Genomic DNA, 25,080 nt, shown 5'->3' with positions numbered 1-25,080 from the left:
CAGTGACAGACCGATCCCCACCAGTACTGTACCCCAGTGTTATACAGTGACAGACCATCCCCACCAGTACTGTACCCCAGTGTTATACAGTGACAGACCCGTCCCCACCAGTACTGTACCCCAGTGTTATACAGTGACAGACCCGTCCACACCAGTACTGTACCCCAGTGTTATACAGTGACAGACCCGTCCCCACCAGTACTGTACCCCAGTGTTATACATTGACAGACCCGTCCACACCAGTACTGTACCCCAGTGTTATACAGTGACAGACCCATCCCCACCAGTACTGTACCCCAGTGTTATACAGTGACAGAACCGTACCCACCAGTACTGTACCCCAGTGTTATACAGTGACAGACCCATCCCCACCAGTACTGTACCCCAGTGTTATACAGTGACAGAACCGTACCCACCAGTACCGTACCCCAGTGTTATACAGTGACTGACCCGTCCCCACCAGTACTGTACCCCAGTGTTATACATTGACAGACCCGTCCACACCAGTACTGTACCCCAGTGTTATACAGTGACAGACCCATCACCACCAGTACTGTACCCCAGTGTTATACAGTGACAGAACCGTACCCACCAGTACTGTACCCCAGTGTTATACAGTGACAGACCCATCCCCACCAGTACTGTACCCCAGTGTTATACAGTGACAGAACCGTACCCACCAGTACCATACCCCAGTGTTATACAGTGACTGACCCGTCCCCACCAGTACTGTACCCCAGTGTTATACAGTGAGAGAACCGTACCCACCAGTACTGTACCCCAGTGTTATACAGTGACAGACCCATCCCCACCAGTACTGTACCCCAGTGTTATACAGTGACAGAACCGTACCCACCAGTACCGTACCCCAGTGTTATACAGTGACTGACCCGTCCCCACCAGTACTGTACCCCAGTGTTATACAGTGACAGACCCGTCCCCACCAGTACTGTACCCCAGTGTTATACAGTGACAGACCCGTCCCCACCAGTACTGTACCCCAGTGCTATACAGTGACAGACCCGTCCCCACCAGTACTGTACCCCAGTGTTATACAGTGACTGACCCGTCCCCTCCAGTACTGTACCCCAGTGTTATACAGTGACAGACCCGTCCCCACCAGTACTGTACCCCAGTGTTTTACAGTGACAGACCCGTCCCCACCAGTACTGTACCCCAGTGTTATACAGTGACAGACCCATCCCCACCAGTACTGTACCCCAGTGTTATACAGTGACAGACCCATCCCCACCAGTACTGTACCCCAGTGTTATACCGACAGACCCGTCCCCACCAGTACTGTACCCCAGTGTTATACAGTGACAGACCCGTCCACACCAGTACTGTACCCCAGTGTTATACAGTGACAGACCCGTCCCCACCAGTACTGTACCCCAGTGTTATACAGTGACAGACTCGTCCCCACCAGTACTGTACCCCAGTGTTATACAGTGACAGACCGATCCCCACCAGTACTGTACCCCAGTGTTATACAGTGACAGACCGTCCCCACCAGTACTGTACCCCAGTGTTACACAGTGACAGACCCGTCCCCACCAGTACTGTACCCCAGTGTTACACAGTGACAGACCCGTCCCCACCAGTACTGTACCCCAGTGTTATACAGTGACAGACCGTCCCCACCAGTACTGTACCCCAGTGTTATAAAGTGACAGACCCGTCCCCACCAGTACTGTACCCCAGTGTTATACAGTGACAGACCCGGCCCCACCAGTACTGTACCCCAGTGTTATACAGTGACAGACCCGTCCCCACCAGTACTGTACCCCAGTGTTATACAGTGACAGACCGTCCCCACCAGTACTGTACCCCAGTGTTATACAGTGACAGACCCGTCCCCACCAGTACTGTACCCCAGTGTTACACAGCGACAGACCCATCCCCACCAGTACTGTACCCCAGTGTTATACAGTGACAGACCCATCCCCACCAGTACTGTACCCCAGTGTTATACCGACAGACCCGTCCCCACCAGTACTGTACCCCAGTGTTATACAGTGACAGACCCGTCCCCACCAGTACTGTACCCCAGTGTTATACAGTGACAGACCCGTCCCCACCAGTACTGTACCCCAGTGTTGTACAGTGACAGACCCGTCCCCACCAGTACTGTACCCCAGAGTTATACAGTGACAGACCGGTCCCCACCAGTACTGTGCCCCAGTGTTATACAGTGACAGATCCATCCTCACCAGTACTGTACCCCAGTGTTATACAGTGACAGACCCATCCCCACCAGTACTGTACCCCAGTGTTATACAGTGACAGACCCATCCCCACCAGTACTGTACCCCTGTGTTATACCGACAGACCCGTCCCCACCAGTACTGTACCCCAGTGTTATACAGTGACAGACCCGTCCACACCAGTACTGTACCCCAGTGTTATACAGTGACAGACCCGTCCCCACCAGTACTGTACCCCAGTGTTATACAGTGACAGACTCGTCCCCACCAGTACTGTACCCCAGTGTTATACAGTGACAGACTCGTCCCCACCAGTACTGCACCCCAGTGTTATACAGTGACAGACCGATCCCCACCAGTACTGTACCCCAGTGTTATACAGTGACAGACCGTCCCCACCAGTACTGTACTCCAGTGTTATACAGTGACAGACCCGTCCCCACCAGTACTGTACCCCAGTGTTACACAGTGACAGACCCGTCCCCACCAGTACTGTACCCCAGTGTTATACAGTGACAGACCGTCCCCACCAGTACTGTACCCCAGTGTTATACAGTGACAGACCCGTCCCCACCAGTACTGTACCCCAGTGTTATACAGTGACAGACCCGGCCCCACCAGTACTGAACCCCAGTGTTATACAGTGACAGACCCGTCCCCACCAGTACTGTACCCCAGTGTTATACAGTGACAGACCGTCCCCACCAGTACTGTACCCCAGTGTTCTTCAGTGACAGACCCGTCCCCACCAGTACTGTACCCCAGTGTTACACAGTGACAGACCCATCCCCACCAGTACTGTACCCCAGTGTTATACAGTGACAGACCCATCCCCACCAGTACTGTACCCCAGTGTTATACCGACAGACCCGTCCCCACCAGTACTGTACCCCAGTGTTATACAGTGACAGACCCGTCCCCACCAGTACTGTACCCCAGTGTTATACAGTGACAGACCCGTCCCCACCAGTACTGTACCCCAGTGTTGTACAGTGACAGACCCGTCCCCACCAGTACTGTACCCCAGTGTTGTACAGTGACAGACCCGTCCCCACCAGTACTGTACCCCAGTGTTATACAGCGACAGACCCGTCCCCACCAGTACTGTACCCCAGTGTTATACAGTGACAGACCGATCCCCACCAGTACTGTACCCCAGTGTTATACAGTGACAGACCGTCCCCACCAGTACTGTACCCCAGTGTTATACAGTGACAGACCCGTCCCCACCAGTACTGTACCCCAGTGTTATACAGTGACAGACCCGTCCACACCAGTACTGTACCCCAGTGTTATACAGTGACAGACCCGTCCCCACCAGTACTGTACCCCAGTGTTATACCGACAGACCCGTCCCCACCAGTACTGTACCCCAGTGTTATACAGTGACAGACCGATCCCCACCAGTACTGTACCCCAGTGTTATACAGTGACAGACCGTCCCCACCAGTACTGTACCCCAGTGTTATACAGTGACAGACCCGTCCCCACCAGTACTGTACCCCAGTGTTACACAGTGACAGACCCGTCCCCACCAGTACTGTACCCCAGTGTTATACAGTGACAGACCGTCCCCACCAGTACTGTACCCCAGTGTTATACAGTGACAGACCCGTCCCCACCAGTACTGTACCCCAGTGTTATACAGTGACAGACCCGGCCCCACCAGTGCTGTACCCCAGTGTTATACAGTGACAGACCCGTCCCCACCAGTACTGTACCCCAGTGTTATACAGTGACAGACCGTCCCCACCAGTACTGTACCCCAGTGTTATACAGTGACAGACCCGTCCCCACCAGTACTGTACCCCAGTGTTACACAGCGACAGACCCATCCCCACCAGTACTGTACCCCAGTGTTATACAGTGACAGACCCATCCCCACCAGTACTGTACCCCAGTGTTATACCGACAGACTCGTCCCCACCAGTACTGTACCCCAGTGTTATACAGTGACAGACCCGTCCCCACCAGTACTGTACCCCAGTGTTATACAGTGCCAGACCCGTCCCCACCAGTACTGTACCCCAGTGTTGTACAGTGACAGACCCGTCCCCACCAGTACTGTACCCCAGAGTTATACAGTGACAGACCGGTCCCCACCAGTACTGTGCCCCAGTGTTATACAGTGACAGATCCATCCTCACCAGTACTGTACCCCAGTGTTATACAGTGACAGACCCATCCCCACCAGTACTGTACCCCAGTGTTATACAGTGACAGACCCATCCCCACCAGTACTGTACCCCAGTGTTATACCGACAGACCCGTCCCCACCAGTACTGTACCCCAGTGTTATACAGTGACAGACCCGTCCACACCAGTACTGTACCCCAGTGTTATACAGTGACAGACCCGTCCCCACCAGTACTGTACCCCAGTGTTATACAGTGACAGACTCGTCCCCACCAGTACTGTACCCCAGTGTTATACAGTGACAGACTCGTCCCCACCAGTACTGTACCCCAGTGTTATACCGTGACAGACCGATCCCCACCAGTACTGTACCCCAGTGTTATACAGTGACAGATGTCCCCACCAGTACTGTACCCCAGTGTTATACAGTGACAGACCCGTCCCCACCAGTACTGTACCCCAGTGTTACACAGTGACAGACCCGTCCCCACCAGTACTGTACCCCAGTGTTATACAGTGACAGACCGTCCCCACCAGTACTGTACCCCAGTGTTATACAGTGACAGACCCGTCCCCACCAGTACTGTACCCCAGTGTTATACAGTGACAGACCCGGCCCCACCAGTACTGTACCCCAGTGTTATACAGTGACAGACCCGTCCCCACCAGTACTGTACCCCAGTGTTATACAGTGACAGACCGTCCCCACCAGTACTGTACCCCAGTGTTATACAGTGACAGACCCGTCCCCACCAGTACTGTACCCCAGTGTTACACAGCGACAGACCCATCCCCACCAGTACTGTACCCCAGTGTTATACAGTGACAGACCCATCCCCACCAGTACTGTACCCCAGTGTTATACCGACAGACCCGTCCCCACCAGTACTGTACCCCAGTGTTATACAGTGACAGACCCGTCCCCACCAGTACTGTACCCCAGTGTTATACAGTGACAGACCCGTCCCCACCAGTACTGTACCCCAGTGTTGTACAGTGACAGACCCGTCCCCACCAGTACTGTACCCCAGTGTTATACAGCGACAGACCCGTCCCCACCAGTACTGTACCCCAGTGTTATACAGTGACAGACCGATCCCCACCAGTACTGTACCCCAGTGTTATACAGTGACAGACCGTCCCCACCAGTACTGTACCCCAGTGTTATACAGTGACAGACCCGTCCCCACCAGTACTGTACCCCAGTGTTATACAGTGACAGACCCGTCCACACCAGTACTGTACCCCAGTGTTATACAGTGACAGACCCGTCCCCACCAGTACTGTACCCCAGTGTTATACATTGACAGACCCGTCCACACCAGTACTGTACCCCAGTGTTATACAGTGACAGACCCATCCCCACCAGTACTGTACCCCAGTGTTATACAGTGACAGACCCGTCCCCACCAGTACTGTACCCCAGTATTATACAGTGACAGACCCGTCCCCACCAGTACTGTACCCCAGTGTTATACATTGACAGACCCGTCCACACCAGTACTGTACCCCAGTGTTATACAGTGACAGACCCATCCCCACCAGTACTGTACCCCAGTGTTACACAGTGACAGACCCGTCCCCACCAGTACTGTACCCCAGTGTTATACAGTGACAGACCCGTCCCCACCAGTACTGTACCCCAGTGTTATACAGTGACAGACCCATCCCCACCAGTACTGTACCCCAGTGTTATACAGTGACAGAACCGTACCCACCAGTACCGTACCCCAGTGTTATACAGTGACTGACCCGTCCCCACCAGTACTGTACCCCAGTGTTATACAGTGACAGACCCATCCCCACCAGTACTGTACCCCAGTGTTATACAGTGACAGAACCGTACCCACCAGTACTGTACCCCAGTGTTATACATTGACAGACCCGTCCACACCAGTACTGTACCCCAGTGTTATACAGTGACAGACCCATCCCCACCAGTACTGTACCCCAGTGTTATACAGTGACAGAACCGTACCCACCAGTACTGTACCCCAGTGTTATACAGTGACAGTCCCGTCCCCACCAGTACTGTACCCCAGTGTTATACAGTGACAGACCCATCTCCACCAGTACTGTACGCCAGTGTTATACAGTGACAGAACCGTACCCACCAGTACCGTACCCCAGTGTTATACAGTGACTGACCCGTCCCCACCAGTACTGTACCCCAGTGTTATACAGTGACAGACCCATCCCCACCAGTACTGTACCCCAGTGTTATACAGTGACAGAACCGTACCCACCAGTACTGTACCCCAGTGTTATACAGTGACAGACCCATCCCCACCAGTACTGTACCCCAGTGTTATACAGTGACAGAACCGTACCCACCAGTACCGTACCCCAGTGTTATACAGTGACTGACCCGTCCCCACCCGTACTGTACCCCAGTGTTATACAGTGACAGACCCGTCCCCACCAGTAATGTACCCCAGTGTTACACAGTGACAGACCTGTCCCCACCAGTACTGTACCCCAGTGTTACACAGTGACAGACCTGTCCCCACCAGTACTGTACCCCAGTGTTACACAGTGACAGACCCATCCCCACCAGTACTGTACCCCAGTGTTATACAGTGACAGAACCGTACCCACCAGTACCGTACCCCAGTGTTATACAGTGACAGACCCATCCCCACCAGTACTGTACCCCAGTGTTATACAGTGACAGACCCGTCCCCACCAGTACTGTACCCCAGTGTTATACAGTGACAGACCCGTCCCCACCAGTACTGTACCCCAGTGTTATACAGCGACAGACCCGTCCCCACCAGTACTGTGCCCCTGTGTTATACAGTGACAGACCCGTCCCCACCAGTACTGTACCCCAGTGTTATACAGTGACAGACCCGTCCCCACCAGTACTGTACCCCAGTGTTATACAGTGACAGACCCTACCCCACCAGTACTGTACCCCAGTGTTACACAGTGACAGACCAGTCCCCACCAGTACTGTACCCCAGTGTTATACAGTGACAGACCAGTCCCCACCAGTACTGTACCCCAGTGTTATACAGTGACAGACCAGTCCCCACCAGTACTGTACCCCAGTGTTATACAGTGACAGACCAGTCCCCACCAGTACTGTACCCCAGTGTTATACAGTGACAGACCAGTCCCCACCAGTACTGTACCCCAGTGTTATACAGTGACAGACCAGTCCCCACCAGTAGTGTACCCCAGTGTTATACAGTGACAGACCAGTCCCCACCAGTACTGTACCCCAGTGTTATACAGTGACAGACCCGTCCCCACCAGTACTGTACCCCAGTGTTATACAGTGACAGACCCGTCCCCACCAGTACTGTACCCCAGTGTTACACAGTGACAGACCAGTCCCCACCAGTACTGTATCCCAGTGTTATACAGTGACAGACCAGTCCCCACCAGTAGTGTACCCCAGTGTTATACAGTGACAGACCAGTCCCCACCAGTACTGTATCCCAGTGTTATACAGTGACAGACCCGTCCACACCAGTACTGTACCCCAGTGTTATACAGTGACAGACCAGTCCCCACCAGTACTGTACCCCAGTGTTATACAGTGACAGACCAGTCCCCACCAGTACTGTACCCCAGTGTTATACAGTGACAGACCCGTCCCCACCAGTACTGTATCCCAGTGTTATACAGTGACAGACCTGTCCCCACCAGTACTGTACCCCAGTGTTATACAGTGACAGACCCGTCCCCACCAGTACTGTACCCCAGTGTTATACAGTGACAGTCCCGTCCCCACCAGTACTGTACCCCAGTGTTATACAGTGACAGACCCGTCCCCACCAGTACTGTACCCCAGTGTAATGTTTAATTGCCGAATCTAGTGCAGGATATTTTTGACACTGAAAGTGGACACGCTGGAATGATGCCAGTAGCGAGGGGTTGTGCCAATCAGTGCGGAGAGTCTGCATCCCTTCTCCTGAAGACAGGCGTCTGGTGTGTGATGAAGTGTTTAATATTATGAGCGAGCAAACATAGAGAAAATGTGTGTGACGATGTGAGCGACATTCGAGCCCGAGGCCGCAAATACATTCAATCGTGGAATTCAGGAGAAAGGTCTTCTCGCAGTGAGAATGTGGCACTCTCTCCCACAGGGAGTGGTTTCTGTGAATATTAGCCATTTAGCGGGAAGGCTGGATAAGCACATGGTGGGCAGCGGACCCGCGGGAGTCGGATCTTTTTCTCGGGGTGATTGCTGCTTCAAGCTTTGTGACTCTTATAACAGGGGCCACATTGCGGCGAACCCCCATCCCTCTGTCATTACATTCACTGTTTGAGTTTCCTTGTCTGTTGCTAATTCCACCATTAACACATTCCAGTTGTTTACGCTATGACGTGAGCAAACCTGGGTTTCGCTGAATGCACTTGCACTCTTTATCCGGGACTTGCAACTGGCCCGCTGCCCATTGCGAGCCGTTGTAACTTTCTACCGCAGTCTGACGCGCCATTTAAAGATGAATACAGCACTGGAAAACCAGATGGAGTGGAAATATTTGAAAAGAGCGTTTAGTTTCTTTTTAAGCGAGGGTGCAACGTAGACGAAGCTGGTCATGAAAGGGTGATTATGTAGAATTTGGCAGGACAGAAACAGGCCATACGGGCCGTGCGGCTCTTCTCCACGCTAGCTTCCTTCTTCCCAGCCTATCAGCTGATCCTTCCCTTCCTTTCCCCCTCTCCTATATTTATCGAACTTCCCCGACAGCCACTCCCTGCGGGAGCGAGTCCCACATTCTCCCCACTCCCCGTGCGAGCGAGTCCCACATTCTCCCCACTCCCTGTGGGAGCGAGTCCCACATTGTCCCCACTCCCCGTGCGAGCGAGTCCCACATTCTCCCCACTGCCCGTGGGAGCGAGTCCCACATTCTCCCCACTCCCTGTGGGAGCGAGTCCCACATTCTCCCCACTCCCTGTGGGAGCGAGTCCCACATTCCCCCCACTCCCTGTGGAAGCGAGTCCCACATTCTCCCCACTCCCCGTGGGAGCGAGTCCCATATTCTCCCCACTCTCCGTGGGAGTGAGTCCCACATTCTCCTCACTCCCTGTGGGAGCGAGTCTCACATTCTCCACACTCCCCGTGGGAGCGAGTCCCACATTCTCCCCACTCCCCGTGGGAGTGAGTCCCACATTCTCCCCACTCCCTGTGGGAGTGAGTCCCACATTCTCCCCACTCTCTGTGGGAGCGAGTCCCACATTCTCCCCACTCCCTGTGGGAGTGAGTCCCACATTCTCCCCACTCTCTGTGGGAGCGAGTCCCACATTCTCCCCACTCCCTGTGGGAGCGAGTCCCACATTCTCCCCACTCCCCGTGCGAGCGAGTCCCACATTCTCCCCACTGCCCGTGGGAGCGAGTCCCACATTCTCCCCACTCCCTGTGGGAGCGAGTCCCACATTCTCCCCACTCCCTGTGGGAGCGAGTCCTACATTCTCCCCAGTCTCTGTGGGAGCGAGTCCCACATTCCCCCCACTCCCTATGGAAGCGAGTCCCACATTCTCCCCACTCCCCGTGGGAGCGAGTCCCATATTCTCCCCACTCTCCGTGGGAGTGAGTCCCACATTCTCCTCACTCCCTGTGGGAGCGAGTCTCACATTCTCCACACTCCCCGTGGGAGCGAGTCCCACATTCTCCCCACTCCCCGTGGGAGTGAGTCCCACATTCTCCCCACTCCCTGTGGGAGTGAGTCCCACATTCTCCCCACTCTCTGTGGGAGCGAGTCCCACATTCTCCCCACTCCCTGTGGGAGTGAGTCCCACATTCTCCCCACTCCCTGTGGGAGCGAGTCCCACATTCTCCCCACTCCCTGTGGGAGCGAGTCCCACATTCTCCCCACTCCCCATGCGAGCGAGTCCCACATTCTCCCCACTCCCCGTGGGAGTGAGTCCCACATTCTCCCCACTCCCTGTGGGAGCGAGTCCCACATTCTCCCCACTCCCCGTGCGAGTGAGTCCCACATTCTCCCCACTGCCCGTAGGAGCGAGTCCCACATTCTCCCCACTCCCTGTGGGATCGAGTCCCACATTCTCCCCACTGCCCGTGGGAGCGAGTCGCACATTCTCCCCATGGGAGCGTGTCCCACATTCTCCCCCCTCCCTGTGGGAGCGAGTCCCACATTCTCCCCATTCCCTCTCCTCTCCCTCTCCCTCCCCCTTCCTCTCCCCCTCTCTCTCCACCTCCCTCTCCTCCTCCCCAACTCCCCACATTCCTCTCCATCGTTCCTCCTTACTACCTCCTCTCCGCTTCTCCAGCTCCCTCTCCCCCTACTCCTCCCCCTCCCTCTCTCTCTCCCTCTCCCTCTTCTCACACTACTCCTACTCTCCTCCTCCCTCCCTCTTCTCTTCCCCTCCCCACCTTTCCCTCCCTCTCCCCCTCCCCTCCCCCTCCTCCTCCCTCTCCCCCTCCCATCCCCCTCCCCCATCCCTCTCTCCCTCCCCCTCCTCCTCCCCTCCCTCTCCCTCTATCTCGCTCCCCTCCCCTCCCCCTCCCTCTCCCCCTCCCCCTCCCCCTCCCTGTCCCCCTCCATCTCCCTGTCCCCCTCCCTCTCCCTGTCCCTCCCCCTCCCCCTCCCTGTCCCCTTCCCCTCCCTCTCCCCCTCCCCCTCCCTGTCCCTCTCCCCCTCCCCTCCCTCTCCCTCTCTCTCGCTCCCCTCCCCCTCCCCCTCCCCTCCCCCTCCCTCTCTCCCTCCCCATCCCCTCCCCCTCCCTGTCCCCCTCCCCCTCCCCTCCCTCGCCCTCTCCCCCTCCCCCTCCCCCTCCCCATCCCTCTCCCATCCCTCTCCCCCTCCCTCTCCCCCTCCCTCTCCCATCCCTCTCCTCCTCCCTCTCCCACTCCCTGTCCCCCTCCCATCCCTCTCCCTCTCCCTCCCCCTCCCCTCCCTCGCCCTCTCCCCCTCCCCTCCCTCTCCCATCCCTCTCCTCCTCCCTCTCCCCCTCCCTCTCCCCCTCCCTCTCCCATCCCTCTCCCCCTCCCTATCCCCCTTCCTCTCCCCTCCCTCTCCCCTCCCCCTCCCCTCCCTGTCCCCCTCCCTCTCCCTCCCCCCTCCCTCTCCCCCTCCCCTCCCCCTCCCTCTCCCTCTCTCCCGCTCCTCTCCCCCTCCCTGTCCCCCTCCCCCTCCCTCTCCCTCCCCCTCCCCCTCCCCTCCCTCTCCCATCCCTCTCCCCCTTCCTCTCCCCTCCCCCCTCCCCCTCCCTCTCTTTTTGGTCACCAATCGTAATCTCTCCTTCTGTTGTTCAGAATGGAACTCAGTTTGCTCAGTTTGCTATGAAGCTCCATTTGGTGCTTCTGATGGGACCAACAACATTGAGAGACCCCCCCCCCCCCCCCCCCACAGCACACCCACCGCCCACGGCCGCCTCTGGGATATCTCACTGTGGCCAAGCCTGAGTCCAGGATCTCAAACCTTGGAGTCTCGAAACCCACAGGAAAATCCAGTCCAGCATTTCCGGTCCACCTTGCTGTAGAATGCGGCACGGTTAGAAATGTCAGATAAAATCACAGCTGGGTTGATGATCTAAATGTTCATTAAATGATTTTAAATAAAGATAGATAGCTTTTTGAAGAATAAAGGGATTAAGGGTTATGGTGTTCGGGCCGGAAAGTGGAGCTGAGTCCACAAAAGATCAGCCCTGATCTCATTGAATGGTGGAGCAGGCTCGAGGGGCCAGATGGCCGACTCCTGCTCCTAGTTGTTAAAGGGAGTGGTAATGGGACGTGAAGAAACCAGAGGAGGTGTGAATGGCAGAATAATGAGCAGCTGCCAATCCCGAAATAAAAACCAGAGAAAGAGGAGAGATTAAAACCACGATCCGTCAAGGAAAGGGGAAAGAAAACAAGGGCAGGAATGTCAGTGTTGTTTTATAGCTGATTGAAGTTTGGCTGAACTGCCAGTCTAATGGTGTTGGCGAGAGGGTTTGTGGTGACCAGATAGTGCACACTGGTGCCCAGGTGGAAGCAGTGAGTGAGACCTCGCCTCGGTGATTAATAATGCCTCTCTTTTCTAACTACTGCAGGAGCTGACAATTTCTATGATGCAATTGAAGACATGATTGGCTACAGGCCTGGGATCTGGATGAAGTGGAGTTGGACAGTAATCACTCCACTCCTGTGCATGGTGAGTGCGCAATTTCCAACCCCCTGTTGCCCAATCCCCCGAAAACATTGCTGGGAAGAAAGGTGGAACTTGCATTTCTATAGCGCCTTTCCGATCCTCGGGACAATCCAATGCATTCTACACGCAATGAAGCATAGCTGCTGTTTAATGGAGTAAATGCAGCAGCCAATTTGTGCACAGCAAACTCTGATGGTGCAATGTGATAGTGACCAGATAATCTGTTTTGAGTGATAAATATTGGCCTGGGGCATCAGGGGAGAACCTGACTGTTCTTCTTCCAATAGTGACCATGGGATCTTTTACACCCACCTCAAAAGGACAAATGGGGCCTTAGTTTAACATCTCGTGTGAAAGACAGCACCCCTCGGTGCTACGCTGGGAGTGTCAGACTGGATTAGATTTCGGGAGTGGGACATAGCTGCACGTTTCACACAGTTTAGTTAGTGTGTTACTCACTGAGGCACAGTACATATCGCTCAGCTATGTAAGTCCAAAGTGAATGAGGTGATCAGAGGGTACGACACAAGGAAGGAAGGAGGACATTTAAGCCTTTGTCTCCCGTGCTAAAGAGAGAATGGGAGAGGAACAGACATTCCTTCAGCGCTAATTCAGCGGCCACTGTTTGGCACTCTGGAAATGGTGTCTAGCAATAATGATGTATCGGCCCAGCCTTTCGAACACTGTTTCCATAGCCACTGTGAGACAAACAGCAAATCCATTCAACCCTCAGCTCTGGGTGTTAATCCAGAACACACTGCTCAGACAGCAGCCTGTTCTCTCTGGTCTTTAGCCTCCCACAAGAAATGTATTTGCATCCATCCCAATCCAGTTATGACTAAGTGTTGGCTCCACAACAAAACATGACTCAGTTCTGCCCAGAAACTACCTCATCGCTGAGGTTCACATTGTGAGACAGAGAAACCTTTGTAGACTAAGACAACAGAAGTTGAAATAAAGGGAGGTTTACTCTGTATCTAATCCCGTGCTGTACCTGTCCTGGGAGTGTTTGATGGTGACAGTGTAGAGGGAGCTTTACTCTGTATCTAACCCCGTGCTGTACCTGTCCTGGGAGTGTTTGATGGGGACAGTGTAGAGGGAGCTTTATTCTGTATCTACCTCCGTGCTGTAGCTGTCCTGGGAGTGTGTGATGGGGACAGTGTCGAGGGAGCTTTACTCCGTATCTAACCCCGTGCTGTACCTGTCCTGGGAGTGTTTGATGGGGACAGTGTAGAGGGAGCTTTACTCTGTATCTAACTCCGTGCTGTAGCTGTCCTGGGAGTTTGTGATGGGGACAGTGTCGAGGGAGCTTTACTCTGTATCTAACTCCGTGCTGTAGCTGTCCTGGGAGTTTGTGATGGGGACAGTGTCGAGGGAGCTTTACTCCGTATCTAACCCCGTGCTGTACCTGTCCTGGGAGTGTTTGACGGGGACAGCGTAGAGGGAGCTTTACTCTGTATCTAACTCCGTGCTGTACCTGTCCTGGGAGTGTTTGATGGGGACAGTGTAGAGGGAGCTTTACTCTGTATCTAACCCCGTGCTGTACCTATCCTGGGAGTGTTTGATGGGGACAGTGTAGAGGAAGCTTTACTCTGTATCTAACCCCGTGCTGTGCCTATCCTGGGAGTGTTTGATGGGGACAGTGTAGACGGAGCTTTACTCTGTATCTAACCCCGTGCTGTACCTGTCCTGGGAGTGTTTGATGGGGACAGTGTAGAGGGAGCTTTACTCTGTATCTAACCCAGTGCTGTACCTGTCCTGGGAGTGTTTGATGGGGACAGTGTAGAGGAAGCTTTACTCTGTATCTAACCCCGTGCTGTACCTATCCTGGGAGTGTTTGATGGGGACAGTGTAGAGGGAGCTTTACTCTGTATCTAACCCCGTGCTGTACCTGTCCTGGGAGTGTTTGATGGGGACAGTGTAGAGGGAGCTTTACTCTGTATCTAACTCCGTACTGTACCTGTCCTGGGAGTGTTTGATGGGGACAGTGTAGAGGGAGCTTTACTCTGTATCTAACCCCGTGCTGTACCTGTCCTGGGAATGTTTGATGGGGACAGTGTAGAGGGAGCTTTACTCTGTATCTAACCCCGTGCTGTGCCTATCCTGGGAGTGTTTGATGGGGACAGTGTAGAGGGAGCTTTACTCTGTATCTAACCCCGTGCTGTACCTGTCCTGGGAGTGTTTGATGGGGACAGTGTAGAGGGAGCTTTACTCTGTATCTAACCCCGTGCTGTACCTGTCCTGGGAATGTTTAATGGGGACAGTGTAGAGGGAGCTTTACTCTGTATCTAACCCTGTGCTGTACCTGTCCTGGGAGTGTTTGATGGGGACAGTGTCGAGGGAGCTTTACTCTGTATCTAACCCCGTGCTGTACCTGTCCTGGGAGTGTTTGATGGGTCAGTGTAGAGGGAGCTTTACTCTGTATCTAACCCCGTGCTGTACCTGTCCTAGGAATGTTTGACGGGGACAGTGTAGAGGGAGCTTAACTCTGTATCTAACCCCGTGCTGTACCTGTCCTGGGAGTGTTTGGTGGCGACAGTGTAGAGGGAGCTTTACTCTATATCTAACCCCGTGCTGTACCTGTCCTGGGAGTGTTTGATGGGGACAGTGTAGAGGGAGCTTTACTCTGTATCTAACCCCGTGCTGTACCTGTCCTGGGAATGTTTGACGGGGACAGTGTAGAGGGAGCTTTACTCTGTATCTAACCCCGTGCTGTACCTGTCCTGGGAGTGTTTGATGGGGACAGTGTAGAGGGAGCTTTACTCTATATCTAACCCCGTGCTGTACCTGTCCTGGGAGTGTTTGATGGGGACAGTGTAGAGGGAGCTTTACTCTGTATCTAACCCCGTGCTGGAGGGGGAGAATATTTAACCCCGTGCTGGAGGGGGAGAATATCTAACCCCGTGCTGGAGGGGGAGAATATCTAACCCCGTGCTGGAGGGGAAGAATATTTAACCCCGTGCTGGAGGGGGAGAATATCTAACCCCGTGCTGGAGGAGGAGAATATCAAAACCCGTGCTGGAGGGGGAGAATATCTAACCCCGTGCTGGAGGGGGAGAATATCTAACCCCGTGCTGGAGGGGGAGAATATTTAACCCCGTGCTGGAGGGGGAGAATATCTAACCCCGTGCTGGAGGGGGAGAATATCTAACCCCGGGCTGGAGGGGGAGAATATTTGCGTGGTTACAGTAGTGTTTTCAATGTGACTCTGTTTCTCTTGTGCCTCTAGGCCTGTTTCATATTCTCTCTTGCCAAGTACACCCCATTGACCTACAACAAAGTCTACAAGTTCCCTTTTTGGGCAGAGGGTTTAGGTTGGCTATTGGCCATGTGCTCCATGATGTGCGTCCCACTGGTGATGGTAATCAAGATTCTCCAATCAGATGGGCCAATAATTGAGGTAAGGCTTTAATGGACATTATGATGTTTCGACCTGATGCTTAAATGCTGAAGACAAAGTTTCCACCTGGTGATAGAACGGAATCCATATGGAATATTTTTCAAGCTTTTAGAATTGGATAGAATCTCTGGCTGGAAACAGGCCTTAGGCCTAATGCTGGTGTCGATGCTCTATACAAGCCTCCTCCCCCTCCCTTATCTTACTGTTATGTGAAGCTCTAGTCAGACCCCAGCTCGAATGTTCTGAGCACCTCACCTCAGGAAGAATTTCCACATCCTCTCCATGCACACAAGACATTGCGTTTGTCTGGCACTTTTTGCAACCTCTGAACAGATGACTCCAAGGGCGGGGTTCTCCGTTTCCCGACAGCGATTTCGGAATCAGTGATCGGGTGGAGAATCCCTTTTGACGCCAAAATCAGGGGCGGCGCCTGTTTGACGCACGTTTCGTACGCTCCGCCTCCGCCCCGCCCCCCCCGATGCTCCACCCCAATGGGCCGCTCCCGACCGCTCGTTCACTGGTGGTCTCAGCCTTGTGGGAATCCAGCATGGTGACTGCGGACTGTGTCCAGCGCCAAACAGTGAGACGGGAGCCATGCTGCTCACTTCCGTAAGGACTGGTGGGGAGTGTCGGGGGGTGGGGGTTGGGGGGGTCACTATCTGGCAGGTCGGGTGCGCGCAGGGCCGATGCCTTGTTTAATGGCGCGATCGCTGAAGGCTGTCTCTGTGCGCAGACGCAGCCCGGGACCTGGCCATTCTCCGGCCGTTTATACCATGGGAGCCGGGTGTTTTACACGTGACGGCTGCTCGCCCCTCACCGGTCGGAAGATCGGTGAGTGGCCGCCGTCGATTTTGTCCACGGAATACGCGACAGATCCTCCACACTTAGCCTCAGAAATGGATGTGTATGATGGGGTCGACGGAGAGGAACTGTTTCCTCTGGTTGGACAGTCCTGAACGAAGAGCGAGGGCAGAACCTTAAAATGAGAAGCAGGCCAATGAGGGGGAGATGTCAGGGAGCACTTCCTGACACAAAGGGGAAGGGAAATTTGGAATCAAGGTGGCCAGATAGAGTTCCAAGACAAATGAAACCCAATGTAATTGAGTGGTGGCATACGCTGGTGACGCTGATGGTAAGATGTGTCTGAATTTCATTCTTGTCAGTTGTAATCCTCTCTCCCCTCTGCTTTCCCCCCCCCAGCGGATAAAGATGCTCACTGCACCCAAAGGAGAAGGAAGGAAACCAAAAGACCTGGCTTTGGATGCTGAGGCCACCGTTCCACTCAGTCCCAATGGGACTGCAGGAAATGATATAGGAAAACCCACACAGATAATAATAGAGACTGCGATGTAAACTCTCTATGAGAGACTAAAATTGTGCTTTTTTTTGACATAAACTCTAGCCTTTCTAGGACCAGATTTCCCCATTCCCTACAGCAGTGCTCATCCGAGATGTGGGTCTGAACGTGATGGTTAATCCCTCAGAGGTCATATTAAATAAAACTATGGAAGCAACTAACCTGCGTATCTCGTTCAAGTAATAACTAGCAAGCATTTCAAACACTGCTCACTCCGATCAGAAGGCTAGGTCCTGCTTCCTAATCCGTGTGGGAAGACGCTGTCTTTCCGATGTTACGGTGACCCTCTGGAGATCATTTCTTTCTTTTTCCTCATTTCCCTTCTCCACCCTCACCTTCCTCTCATCAACTTCAGCACCATGTTGTGATGTACAGACCGGCCAGAGCTGCAATCAGCTTCCAGACGCTCCCTTGACTGCTTTGGCGATGTGATCAGGAAATGAAGCTTGCAGCAGAACCATTGGAATTCCAATTTTTTTCCTCATCCTCCCCACCCCCACACATTGTTTTTTTTGTGTTTTAGGTGAAATATTCAAGAAACAGGAATTCAGTTCCAAACACTGTTGCATTGTAGGAGTCTGCTACCCCCAGTCCACCTCCCCTCCCCCTCCCTACATCCCCCTCCACCTCCCCTCCCCCTCCCCTCCCCTCCCCCACCTTCCCTCCCCCCACCACCTCCCCTCCCCCACCTTCCCTCCCCCTCCCCACATCCCACCTCCCCTCCCCCTCTCCACCTCCCCACCCCCACCAGCCCTCCCCTCCCCACATCCCCCTCCCCCTCTCCACGTCCCCTCCCCCACCTTCCCTTCCCCTCCCCGCATCCCACCTCCCCTCCCCCTCCCCTCCCCCTCTCCACCTCCCCTCCCCACATCCCCCTCTCCACTCCCCCACCTTCCCTCCCCCTCCCCCCACCTCCCCTGCCCCTCCCCACATCCCCCTCTCCACCTCCCCTCCCCCACCTTCCCTCCCCTCCCCACATCCCATCCCCCTCCCCCTCTCCACCTCCCCTCCCACCTTCCCTCCCCTCCCCACATTCCCTCCCCCTCCCCCTCATCACCTACCAACCCCATCCCTCTCCACCTACCACTCCCCTCCTCTCCCCACCTACCATCCCCAGCCCCTCCCCCTCTCCACCCTCCTCCCCTCGCCCCTCCCTCTACCTGCGGGTGAAGGTGAGTGCCTCGAGCTCACGAGGCACTGGACCAAACGACACGGACTGGGGGAATCTGCAGCAGGAGCTATTTTGTGAATAATTTGCAGTTGATAGATTTGCAAAAAGCTTTCAAAAAATGTTGCACAATGTTTTAAGTTTTTTGTGTGTATGTGTGGTAAAAAAAATATGACATTGTACCTGTGGCTTTTTTTTAAACCTACAATCATTGTGTACATAACAATACTAATGATTTCAGTTCATTGTTGCAGAGACTCCAATGAAGATTTTCTCTCCCTCATTCTTTTTTTCTATGAAGCCTATTTATCAACCTGTAATCCCCGTGTCCGAGGCATTCTCATTCTGTTACAATGTGCTGCGTATGTCCCAGCAACACATTGATTCTAGTCGGTGTCACTGGATATACAAACAAGTCAGGAGAGTGTAGAGATGCTCCCAGTCTCACTCTGTCTCTCTCTCTAACACACACTGCATCTGTGGGAACATTAGTTCAATAGAACTGACACTTGATCCCATTCCTTGCGAATCATTGGCCTGTTTTTAAACCACTTAAATTAAATAATATATTGCTTTTATTTTTGTTTTAAATTACCTGTGAGTGCAGGATGGAAGGTGGGGAGGGGGATGGAGAGTTGGTTAAGAATTAACGAAATAACCTCCGGGCCCTCCCCCAGTCCCCATAGCCTCTCATTCCCATCTGATCCTGATGGAAGGAAATGGCATTGGACGTGAATATCAGGGGTTGAGATCCTTTGGTGAGTGGGGGAGTGATTTTAACTTTTGGACTGCAGTGTGTCAGTTCCGCCCCTTACACACTCCCACGATCGGACTCATAAGAGGGTAGACCCAATCCCATTTTCTTGAAGGGTAACTAGGGGCTGGCAACAGATGGCAGCCATGCCAATATTGCCACAACCCCGAGAGTGCGCATTAGGGAAAAAAACAGCAAATTGATCTGCCGTGAGGAAAGTTCGCGGCTAAACATCCCCAGATTGTCCTGTTGCAAACACCTCCAAAACCTTCATCCATCTTCACATCCACACTCAACCATCAGAGCGACCAACCCCCGCACATTCCAGACCAGACCAGGGTGTCTATGGAAGAGCTTTTGGCTATCTGGTCAATTCGACACTCCGACTGCCTCTCCCTTTGGCTGAAAAGGGTTTATGCCCCTCTGCTTCCTGCTCCCTCGAATTACTGAACTCCGTTCCTATCCCACTCGCTGAATGAGTTGACGCCCCCTCCTCCCCCACCCCTTACCCAGCCTGAGCCGAGATGTGACTGCAATTTCCACACCAGCGCAGTGCGTCCTGGGAAGACACTCAGTGATACTCCAGGCTGCGGCTGACCACCAGCTTCTGAAGGCCAGCCCGGGGTGGGCAATGAATGCTGGCCGGGCCAGGGACGCCCGCCTCCCGGGAATGAATATGGGAAAGGACTATTTCCCATTGCTCTGTTGTGGTGCAAGGTGAACATCCATTTGACGGTGACATCATTTTCAGCCCTGGTGTACTGAGTATAAGGATTTCACACCACCAGAACTTATATTCAGCCCAACTCCCTGGAATAATGAGCTAAAGGACCATGTAAGGCAATGACCTCTGCTGTGAGGTCAGTCAGTGTTGGCAGTGAGATCATGGTCAATGAGTGACTCTGAGCTCTGGGACTTTACATTGACTCTGCCAGACTAACAAGGGAATGATTAAACCGACCGGGGTAAACGACATGTGTGGCCAGATCAGTCAGCAAAGGAAAGAAAAGTAACTCTGACAGTAAAATGACGGGTTTCTTTACTTCCTATCCACATTTTTGGTTATAAATTATAACAGTGCCAAAGATGGGTGTGTGGGGCGGGGCGGTGCGCGCTGTCAGTTTGCTCGATAGGCCAGGAGCTCACATGGCAATTCCTCCACAGGAGGCCCAATCAGAGTTGGCGACCCAGTGACCCTGGAAGAGGGGGGAGCGGGAGACCCGATCCGCCATCTGATCAATCCCCAGGGTCACAGGGTGTTGGAGGCCAGAGATCCGGATTACCAGGCTGGGTCCCATCGTCTCGCCCTCCCTGGACTTGGTCCAACACCAACCCCTATCGCTTAACAGTCAGGCAAACCCCCCCCCCCCCACCACCGCCGACTCCTAATGCCGATCAAAAGGACAGTCCACGGTGAAGAAGCGGGCGTCAGAACGTGTTTTTTGACTTGGGCTTTATTTTAGTTTGATCAGTGTGGATACGTCACTTCCAGAGAGGGCAAAATACACGTTACAAAACCAAGCACACCTACTTGGCACCAGAATAGCGGGGGAAGCTGTAGCAGTGACATTTCCACCCGGGTAATAATGGTGTGGCACAGGGCTGGCCATGGGGGTGGACATTTTGTTCCTGTGTTGGGTTATAGTTTGACCGGCCATCTGTGAATGAACTCAGGATTGGGTTCAGGGGCTGCAGTTCAGGGCCACTGTGAACTTAATAGATGAAAAGGCTGAAGCAGATTGAAGCAAGTGTTGGTTTGCCTGGGGGGGGGGGGGGGGGTGCCGCGTGCTCACTTCAACACACGCACACACAGAGAGAGAGAGACAGAAGTCATGTGTGCCATGCTTCAACTCCATGGAGAACTCGGGCAGCATTGACCCCAGTGCAAACGCAACCACAGTGTTATAAAGGAATTGGCTGCTTTGATTAATGTTTCAGATAACGAGTGCGTTAGCAGAAGCTGCAAAGCATCACCTTGCAAAGCTGCACCGTTTCACATCGTGCATCATTGACTCAAATATCCTGACTGAAATTGGCAATGTGAATCTCGACACAAGCAGACAGAAATTCCTCACAAGCAGTTGACATTATTCCTACATCTGTAAATATTGACCAGCTCAGAACCTCACAGTCATATTTCATCATTACTCTGGCTTTTTTTGTGTCAAAACTACGCATCATGAACATAGATATTAAACTATACTTTTAATAGTGAATAAGCTTTAAAAAAAAAAACAATGTGTATTTTTTTTATTTTTAAAACTTTGAGAAGGAGCGCGCCTCCTTATTCGACAATGTACGAGTTGGTAATCCTCTATTCTTTTTTTTGTAGATTTATTTTGATTTAGTTGGCAGGAACTTTCACCCCTGGCCTCCCAGTCGTTAGGCTGGAATTAGCAGCAGGGGTGAGATGGAGCCTTCCCTGATCTCCCCACCCCAACCCCCTCAGGCCCCAGGCATTTGAAATTCACTCTTCTCTGACCTGAAAGAATGTTCGCTCCCCTTCTGTCTGCCCTCTTCTCCTCCATCCCTCCCTCTCAACTATTTCACTTACCCCTTCCTCCTTTCCCCTTTGTCTTCACCTCCCTTTCATTCTCTCTCACTTGCTTTCTTCTTCCCCTTCCTCTCACCTAACCACCTCATTTCTCTCTCCTTTCCCTGCCTTCCCTGTGTCTCACTCTTCTCCCATCCCTCTTTCTCTCTCTCTCTTTCCCTCTCTCTCTCTCTCACTCTTCTCTCTCTCCCATCCCTCTTTCTCTCTCTCTCTTTCCCTCCCTCTCTCACACTCTCCTCTCTCTCCCATCCCTCTTTCTCTCTCTCTTTCCCTCTCTCTCTCTCACACTCCTCTCTCCCATCACTCTTTCTCTCTCTCTCTCTCTCACACTCTTCTCTCTCTCTCATCCTTCTTTCTCCCTCTCTTGCCCTCTCTCACTCTCTCTCTCTCTCCTCTCTGCCCTTAAAGTGGAAGAGGAGTTTCAGGTGAGTGTATTTGGGGAGCGAGGAGGAAGCACTGTGTATGGCTTTCTACTCTTGCTGTTAATAGGTCAAGGATGACTGACTCCTGTCCATTCCGCATTGAACATTTGTGCTCCTGTGGAACTGAATTTGACGTTCCATTTTTAGCCGTTTGCATTTTTTTAGAAGGAAAGAGAAGATATAAAGATATGTATTTATATTATACCATATATCCAAGTGTCCTGTGCTTTCTTAGGTGATGGTTCGAGAATTGTATTAGAAATTTTGATCTTGTACCGTGTGGAAAAATAAAACGAGTTTTAAAAAAAAGGAATAAATGTTTACAGTTTCCACTGCAGCTTCCAATCTTCATCTGTTTCTTGTTATTGACAGGCCTTATTCAGCTGTATCTGCGGAGGTCACAATCTCACTCTCTCCTCAGTCATGGCTTCACATCTCACCCAAAGGCACAAGCACAAAATTCCAGAGGGTCAGGACTGAGGGAATGCTGCACTGTCACAGGGTCAGTACTGAGGGAGTGCCGCACTGTCTGAGGGTCAGTACTGAGGGAGTGCCGCACTGTCAGAGGGTCAGTACAGAGGGAATGCTGCACTGTCAGAGGATCAGTACTGAGGTAGTGCTGCACTGTCAGAGGGTCAGTACTGAGGGAGTGCTGCACTGTCAAAGGGTCAGTACTGAGGGAGTGCCGCACTGTCAGAGGGTCAGTACTGAGGGAATGCTGCACTGTCAAAGGGTCAGTACTGAGGAAGTCTGTCAGAGGGTCAGTACTGAGGGAGTGCTGCACTGTCAGAGGGTCAGTACTGAGGGAGTGCCGCACTGTCAGAGGGTCAGTACTGAGGGAGTGCCGCACTGTCAGAGGGTCAGTACTGAGGGAGTGCCGCACTGTCAGAGGGTCAGTACTGAGGGAGTGCTGCACTGTCAGATGGTCAGTACTGAGGGAGTGCTGCACTGTCAGAGGGTCAGTACTGAGGGAGTGCTGTACCGTCAGAGGGTCAGTACTGAGGGAGTGCCGCACTGTCACAGGGTCAGTACTGAGGGAGTGCTGCAATGTCAGAGGGTCAGTACTGAGGGAGTGCCGCACTGTCAGAGGGTCAGTACTGAGGGAGTGCCGCACTGTCAGAGGGTCAGTACTGAGGGAGTGCTGCACTGTCAGAGGGTCAGTACTGGGGGAGTGATGCACTGTCAGAGGGTCAGTACTGAGGGAGTGCCGCACTGTCAGAGGGTCAGTACTGAGGGAGTGCCGCACTGTCAGAGGGTCAGTACTGAGGGAGTGCAGCACTGTCAGAGGGTCAGTACTGAGGGAGTGCTGCACTGTCAGAGGGTCAGTACTGAGGGAGTGCTGCACTGTCAGAGGGTCAGTACTGAGGGAGTGCTGCACTGTCAGAGGGTCAGTACTGAGGGAGTGCCGCACTGTCAGAGGGTCAGTACTGAGGGAGTGCTGCACTGTCAGAGGGTCAGTACTGAGGGAGTGCTGCACTGTCAGAGGGTCAGTACTGAGGGAGTGCTGCACTGTCAGAGGGTCAGTACTGAGGGAGTGCTGCACTGTCAGAGGGTCAGTACTGAGGGAATGTTTTACAAATTAAATGTTAAACTGGCACTGTCAGTTGAATGTCAAAGATAAGACTGAAATAGGAACAGGAGTAAGCCATTCGGCCCCTCGAGTCTGCTCCACCATTCAATAGGATCATGGCTGATCCAACATTCCTGTCCACTTTCTTGCCCTTTCCCCGTAATCCTTGATTCCCTGACTGATCAAGAATCTATCTCAGCCTTAAATATCCACAAGGACTCTCCCCTCACAGCTCTCTGTGACAAGGAGGTCCAATGACTCAGCGCTCTGGGAGAAGAAATTCCTCCTCATCTCAGTCTCCATTGGCCCCCCTTTATTCTGTGACTCTGCCCTCTGCTCCTAGACTCTCCCATGAGGGAGTCCCAACCTGTTCAACCTTTGCCCTCTGCTCCTAGACTCTCCCATGAGGGAGTCCCAACCTGTTTAACCTTTGCCCTTTGCTCCTAGATTCCCCCACGAGGGAGTCCCAACCTGTTTAACCTTTGCCCTCTGCTCCTAGACTTTCCCATGAGGGTGTCCCAACCTGTTTATCCTTTACTCAAAGACAATCGCTCCACACCAGGGATCATCCTGATGAACCTTCTCAGAACCTCCTCCAATGGAACATTGGGTGGGATTCTCCCCTCCCCCAGCCACGGCTTTCTCTGCCGTGCGCCATTCGCTGGCTGCGGGATTCTGGATTCCCGCCGCTTGTCAGGGATTTGCCATTGCAGCCACCCCACGGTGCCGGGAAACCCTCTAGCCCGGAGGCACTGCCGGAGGGAAAAGTGAACCGCAACAAGCAGAGAATTTCAGCCAATATCTTTCCTTAAGTAAGGGGATCCAAATTGCTCCCAGCGCTCCGGGTGTGGTCTCAGCTACACTGAGCACAGTTTCATAGAATTTACAGTGCAGAAGGAGGCCATTCGGCCCATCGAGTCTACACCGGCTCTTGGAAAGAGCCCCCTACCCAAGGTCAACACCTCCACCCTATCCCCATAACCCAGTAACCCCACCCAACACAAAGGGCAATTTTGGACACTAAGGGCAATTTATCACGGCCAATCCACCTAACCCGCACATCTTTGGGCTGTGGGAGGAAACCGGAGCACCCGGAGGAAACCCACGCACGCACGGGGAGGACGTGCAGACTCCGCACAGACAGCGACCCAAGCCGGAATCGAACCTGGGACCCTGGAGCTGTGAAGCAATTGTGCTAACCACTGTGCTACCGTGCTGCCCCACAGTTGGAGCAGGACTTCCCGAGTCTGGGGATTTCCGGTGGCGGCTGTGAGGTGAGCAGTTATCAAGGGTGGCTCCCGCCAGGGTACTTTGTTTTTTGCCTGGTTTTATGGGCAGTTTTCTGGAGGAAATTGGTGTGTAATGGAATCAGATTTCCTCGTATGATCATGTCCGATAAATATCACA

The 25,080-nt window shown here is 53.3% G+C and overlaps 1 protein-coding gene across 2 annotated transcripts in view; it reads left to right on the top strand.

The window, feature by feature from the left end:
• Window positions 1–22,440, top strand: part of LOC140388631 (sodium- and chloride-dependent taurine transporter-like) — a 166,193-nt gene extending 143,753 nt beyond the window's left edge. For both annotated transcript variants that reach the window (XM_072473082.1, XM_072473081.1), the window contains 3 exons: window positions 12,351–12,451; window positions 15,678–15,848; window positions 17,049–22,440. In XM_072473082.1, coding sequence (XP_072329183.1) covers window positions 12,351–12,451; window positions 15,678–15,848; window positions 17,049–17,201 — 425 coding nt within the window. In that variant the 3' untranslated portion in view covers window positions 17,202–22,440. The remainder of the gene's footprint in view (window positions 1–12,350; window positions 12,452–15,677; window positions 15,849–17,048) is intronic.
• Window positions 22,441–25,080: the final 2,640 nt, after the last annotated feature.

Source organism: Scyliorhinus torazame, chromosome 13 (assembly GCF_047496885.1).
Source record: "Scyliorhinus torazame isolate Kashiwa2021f chromosome 13, sScyTor2.1, whole genome shotgun sequence".
NCBI lineage: Eukaryota > Metazoa > Chordata > Chondrichthyes > Carcharhiniformes > Scyliorhinidae > Scyliorhinus > Scyliorhinus torazame.
The sequence above is the reverse complement of the archived record's forward strand: the minus strand, read 5'-3'. Positions and strand labels throughout refer to the sequence as shown.